General features: G+C 38.4%; 2 protein-coding genes across 3 annotated transcripts in view; one reads left to right on the forward strand and one right to left on the reverse strand.

Moving 5' to 3' along the window:
* Positions 1–1,745, reverse strand: part of kynu (kynureninase) — a 5,581-nt gene extending 3,836 nt beyond the window's left edge. The window contains exons 1-4 of the mRNA XM_016477715.1: positions 1,699–1,745; positions 996–1,078; positions 620–681; positions 472–543 (exon numbers count right to left, since the gene is read on the reverse strand). Coding sequence (XP_016333201.1) covers positions 472–543; positions 620–681; positions 996–1,011 — 150 coding nt within the window. The 5' untranslated portion in view covers positions 1,012–1,078; positions 1,699–1,745. The remainder of the gene's footprint in view (positions 1–471; positions 544–619; positions 682–995; positions 1,079–1,698) is intronic.
* Positions 1,746–3,765: 2,020 nt separating this feature from the next.
* LOC107681420 (galectin-1-like) overlaps positions 3,766–5,832 on the forward strand; it is a 5,577-nt gene continuing 3,510 nt past the window's right edge. Inside the window, exons 1-2 of one of the 2 annotated variants that reach the window (XM_016477716.1) lie at positions 3,766–3,856; positions 4,863–4,942. In XM_016477716.1, coding sequence (XP_016333202.1) covers positions 3,854–3,856; positions 4,863–4,942 — 83 coding nt within the window. In that variant the 5' untranslated portion in view covers positions 3,766–3,853. Of the gene's footprint in view, positions 3,857–4,862; positions 4,943–5,135; positions 5,221–5,832 lie in introns of those variants that run through there. The other variant, XM_016477718.1, reaches the window with a different exon arrangement.

Here is a 5,832-nt window from a genome sequence, read left to right on the forward strand (position 1 = left end):
CATTTATAAGATTTTTAAACAAAATAAACAACTTGAATGATTTATTTTCACACAAAATATGTTGCTCCATTAATATTCAATGCAACATATATATTTTTTCTGCAATTATACATATTAGTCGCAGTGAATAGCACATTTTTTCTTAAGGTGCACTGTAAAAAAAAATTCTGTAAAATTTACGGTAAAAAACAGCAGCTGTGGTTGCCGGATTTTTACCGTAAAAAAAATCTTTTCGGACATTACGGTATATTACCGTAAAATTAATGTCCAATACATGTAATGTCCAATACAGTTTTTCACCGTATATAGTAGGGGAATTTACCGTTAACCATTTAACAGGTTTTTACTGTAGCATTTTTACAGTCTTTTACCGTTAAATTCACGGTCATTTTTTACTGTGTGGGCCTTTAGCCCCGTTGTACCCTAATGTTCACATCAAAATAATGATAGCATTAATTTAGGTATACATACATGGTCTGATGGAAAGGCCATGTCTTCTAGAAGAATCTTATAGCGTTTTGGAGTCGGCTTGTAGAAGGAAAGCTGAGAGGTGCATAAAAAGGGGGAATATTTAAAAATCAACATGCAGAAAAAATATTTGCAAATGTTTGTTTTTTACCATCAGAAGATGCAGATTGACTGTCAGTCCATTCATCAGAGCCACTTCCTCAGGTTTAGCACCTATATAAAGATTCACACACTCATATACAAATACACACATCCATAAAAGCAGTCTGGCTAAATCAGGAGCTCCAGGGATTACATGTGGGGGTAAAGTCCTCTCTTTACCCTGTTTACCCTGTTAACTTCACACACTCTATCTACAGACAGACGTATGGCTTCTCTCTGTGTTTACATCCCATAGAAACAGAAATATGAAAAGCAAATGTTCCCCATGAACCTCATATATTCATTCACATTCTCATACTGGATGTGACTGTGACCGGTCAACCGGAAGTCAATAACAAACTCTTAGTTAAGAAGCTCTTAATTACCAACGATCTTTGCCATCAGCTCCTCCAGGGTCTCTTCGGCCCAGGCCCAAGGTCGCGACCCCTTCAGGTGGCCATGGACTCCACTGGAAACAACATGTGATTACGGGTCACTGCAGTATTATGGGATTTCCTTCAAAGCATTTCTGTTATTTTATCTAACTACTTTTAACAGTGTTTGTCACTACAAAAAAAAATAGTAATTTTAATGGAAAAAGAAAAACATGTTTCAGTAAAGAACCTGTTTACCAGTTACCTTAATTTTTATTTTATTTTTTGGCAGTGAAATTTATTTTTGGATAAAATAAAATAAAATAAAATAAAATAAAATAAAATAAAATAAAATAAAATAAAATGTAAAAATTTATATTTTATTTAACAAGATAATAAATATAGAAAACAAGCTTCTACTAATCAAAATGTATGGAAAAATACTGATACCAAAATGCCATCCTAAAGCCTGAAATATAAATAGAAAATGAAACATATAATAAATAATGGAATTTAAATTCAAATTACATTATGATTTAGGAAAAAAAGTGTTTTATTTTACAAAACAAATATAGAAATATAGAAAAGCAAAATAAAAGAAGAAAAATACAGTCACTAAAATGACATCCAAAAGCCTGAAACATTTTATTTGATATTGATGTTATATTTTTCTGAAACTGATTCAGCATTTGATAAATCAAGACAGATGACTCACATTGTGGCCCATTTCTCCAGCTCCTCTTTGATGTATTTTGTGATATATGTCGGGTCATAAAGCGTCACTCACACGGCGGCAGGTCAGATATTTTGGGCATGAGGAACTCCTGGCGCAGCTTCTGCAGCTCATCGTGTCGGTCCAGATGTTCTGCCAGCCTGCGGGACGTGGGACTACAGTTCAGCTCCTGCGAGACCCTCGTGATCGTCTGCTGCACGCTCTCCATCATCAGCACTGGATTCAGAGCAATCACGCTTCACAAATCTCTTATATACGTCCAGAAGTTAAAACCACTGCTGTAGAGACAAACTTTTAGCTCTGCACTTTGACCCCGTGAGCAAACACATCAGACCTGAGCTAATGATTTCTAGAGGTCTGCATCATTTCCTGATTTTTAACTCATATACAACATGCTATAGCCCAATATAAAACAAATAAATTACACAAAGTTTAAATACAGTATATAGGGAGAGCCTAGGGATGGTTGTACACTTCCAGTTTCTCAAATAAGGAACAAGTAAGAAATCTCCTAATTCACTTCACACACTCTCAGTTGAGTCCTTATTCCTCATGTGAGGAAGTAGAGCCCCGTGGCAAACACAGCAGCTTAGAAAAACTAAATTTGAGGTAAGAAAGTAACTTTTTATACTTCATTTATTTTTGTGATGGCAGTCCTTGCTTTGTAGTTGAACTCATCAAAGTTAAATTATGTTTATTGTGAGTCTGTGTAGATATTTGTCATGCAAGTTGTTTGTGCTATTAATGTTTTGGCTGTTAGCTGTTAGGTGAGCTAGTTCATGGCTACAAGACTCTGGGTTAGTTGTAACAGCAAGACAACTAACTCAGTTGTAACAACTAACTCAGATGCCTATGTCTTGGAAGAGAAAGACAAACCAAGGGGTGTACTCTCAATGTTCAAGTGTTCAAGTTAAATTTTATTATGGCCAATTACTGTGAGTGACATTAACAAACATGCACACACACACACACACACACACATCACCAATTATGTTGAAAAGTCAGTGTTGAATAAAAAGCTTTCAAAATCCATTTTTGTCATAATCATTATTGCATAATGTTAAATCTCACCCCAGGGTATGTTACAGCTAACTCAGACTATGGGGTGAATTGTAACATTTCACTCCTCGTGTTTGAAACTAAACCGTGCATTTTCTGTTTGTGCTGCAAAGATAACAGCTGCATCATTTAATAGCAGACACTTGTGACTAGTTTGAATCACATTTTGAACACACTGGCTTAAAAGAATTCCAAGATACAGACAAAAATGTTAAAAATGTTACAACCATCCATTGTGTCCCCTAAAAATCAGCAAACACTGTGGAACCAAATAAATAAGAAACAAATGTTAAAAAGGAACTTACAAAATCACCGTAGATAAATGGTCTCTAACTGAACTAAATGATTTTTATTACTATAAAAAATCAAAACAAAGCGGTAACACCATCAACACAGACTACCACAGCAAGCCAAATCCTCTACAATGAAACAGCTCACAGAAATCAAAACTACTGACGACAGAAGAAACCCAACGTTTGACTGCAAAAACCACTGAAACAACAATCAGCATCAAGATTTTAGGTGAGGGAAATTGTACATCAGATTTTAATAATGTAATCATTTGTTGTCTTCACTGGTTCATTTTAAATGGGCCTGCAGTGTGACAATTGAAACTGGAAATGTGCACGTAATTAATCTGCAATTACTATGAGCTCAGTGATGATTAGAGACGGAGTATAACACGTCACCACAGCACATCAATGAACAGCAGCAGATTCCTGTTTCTGGACAAAAATCTCCATTAGCTGAATCAAAACTTTTATTTCATTGTGTAGATTCCCAAACAACATTCTGAACATCTGTTTGTATGAAAATAAGCTCTTTAAAGATGTGTGGACGGTCGAACAGTGCTGTGATAATGTCATGTTTCTTTGGGCCACTGAGACGAAATCAGTCTATTCATGATGGTATCTCAAAGATAACAGCCATATTGATTCGGTCAGTGAGTGTGATTGGCTCAGCCTCGCCGCTCTGCTCTGCTCCTATTGGCTGGAGTTTCTGGATCCGCCTCCTGGGTTTATAATGAGGGGCGGCAGGTGAACGAGACACACAGCTGCAGCTCCACCAACTCAACAGGATGGTGAGTGACATCACTTCCTTTCACTGGCTCTGTATTCTATCCTGTTCTTTTCTATTCTATTCTTTTCTATTTGTGTTGCTCAGAGCGTTTGTGATGTTGTGTTGAATCAACAGCATGAACTGATGCTATCACAGTTTCCTCTGGAGAATCTCACTGCAGCAACACTGTGATTGCAAAATGAAATGTGAAATGAATTTAATTATTATTCAGTTGAATTGTTATAGCATTAAGAAATAACATGAAATAATTCAATAATTTTAAAGACTTAATATGACTAATTATTGACCATCATATTTTAATTTCATGATTTCAAGGCATGAAAAATAGCCACAAAATACTTTTCTCCAAGCCGTACAGCTGAATCTCTCTACAAACGACTACGCTCTAAAAAATGCTGGGTTGTTTCAACCCAACTTTGGCTCAAATTAGGACTAACCCAACTTTTGGGTTAAAAATTTAATGTAAAAATTTAACCCAACGGTTGGGTTAGTCCATATTTGACCCAAAGCTGGGTTGAAACAACCCAGCATTTTTTAGTGTACACATATAATAAAGCCATCTAAACTATAAAGGAACATCTGGAAATGTGACACAAATCAAACTGATATTTGATTTTCTTCAAAGTCTCCAGCATTCGCCTCACTCCGTATCCATCAATCAGTCAGAATAACGTGTTGTTTCAGGGTCTGAATGTTGGATTAAATGGATCAGTGTTTGCTTGCTGGGTCTTCCTGTTCACCTCTTTATGACTTTATTATCAGAGGTTTATCATTAACGTTGGGTTCGGCCGCTCAGATAACACATTCTGACCAACAACTGTTCCTCTTATCGACAGAATCGCAGGTTAAACAGTAATTTGACATATACATCATCAATGAAGAATAAAGAGCATGTGAACCTCTCACAACTGTGTCCATGTCTTATCTTATCAATTCTATTGTGATTTCAAACCCACCTGAGAGTGATGTCTTGAATCGTTCATGGTGTTTCCCTCCATCTCTCTCAGGTGTTCACTATAAACGACATGAGCTTTAAGGCCGGGATGGAGATGAAGGTCACTGGAAAGACTAAACCATGCTGTGAAGCGTGCGTACATCTGCTTTTCAACCTTAAAGATACAAGGATTTTAGTGACTGTTCACCGTTCACACTTAGTGCTGTTCAGTCTGTTTTAAATCTGTGAAGCGTGCGTACATCTGCTTTTCAACCTTAAAGATACAAGGATTTTAGTGACTGTTCACCGTTCACACTTAGTGCTGTTCAGTCTGTTTTAAATCTGTTTGTGTGGAACATAAAACACCACAAATCAGCCACGAAATCAGTCAGAATGCTAACTATACAGACAAAAGCAGTTCAGCTCGCCAGGTTTTGTTCAGTTTTTAAATATACTGTGTGTCTGTGTGTGTGTGTGCGCGTGTGTGTGCGTGTGTGTGTGCATGTGTTTGCGTGTGTGAGCGTGTGTGTGCGTGTGTGTGTGTGAGCGTGTGTGTGAGCGTGTGTGAGAGTGTGTGTGTGTGTGCGTGTGTGAGCGTGTGTGTGCGTGTGTGTGTGTGAGCGTGTGTGTGAGCGTGTGTGAGAGTGTGTGTGTGTGTGCGTGTGTGAGCGTGTGTGTGCGTGTGTGTGTGTGAGCGTGTGTGTGAGCGTGTGTGAGAGTGTGTGTGTGTGTGCGTGTGTGAGCGTGTGTGTGCGTGTGTGTGTGTGAGCGTGTGTGTGAGCGTGTGTGAGAGTGTGTGTGTGTGTGCGTGTGTGAGCGTGTGTGTGCGTGTGTGTGTGTGAGCGTGTGTGTGAGCGTGTGTGAGAGTGTGTGTGTGTGTGCGTGTGTGAGCGTGTGTGTGCGTGTGTGTGTGTGTGTGTGTGTGTGTGCATGTGTTTGCGTGTGTGAGCGTGTGTGTGCGTGTGTGTGTGTGAGCGTGTGTGTGAGCGTGTGTGAGAGTGTGTGTGTGTGCGTGTGTGAGTGTGTGTTTGCGTGTGTGTGCG

Source organism: Sinocyclocheilus anshuiensis, unplaced genomic scaffold, assembly GCF_001515605.1.
Source record: "Sinocyclocheilus anshuiensis isolate Anshui unplaced genomic scaffold, SAMN03320099.WGS_v1.1 scaffold1394, whole genome shotgun sequence".
NCBI lineage: Eukaryota > Metazoa > Chordata > Actinopteri > Cypriniformes > Cyprinidae > Sinocyclocheilus > Sinocyclocheilus anshuiensis.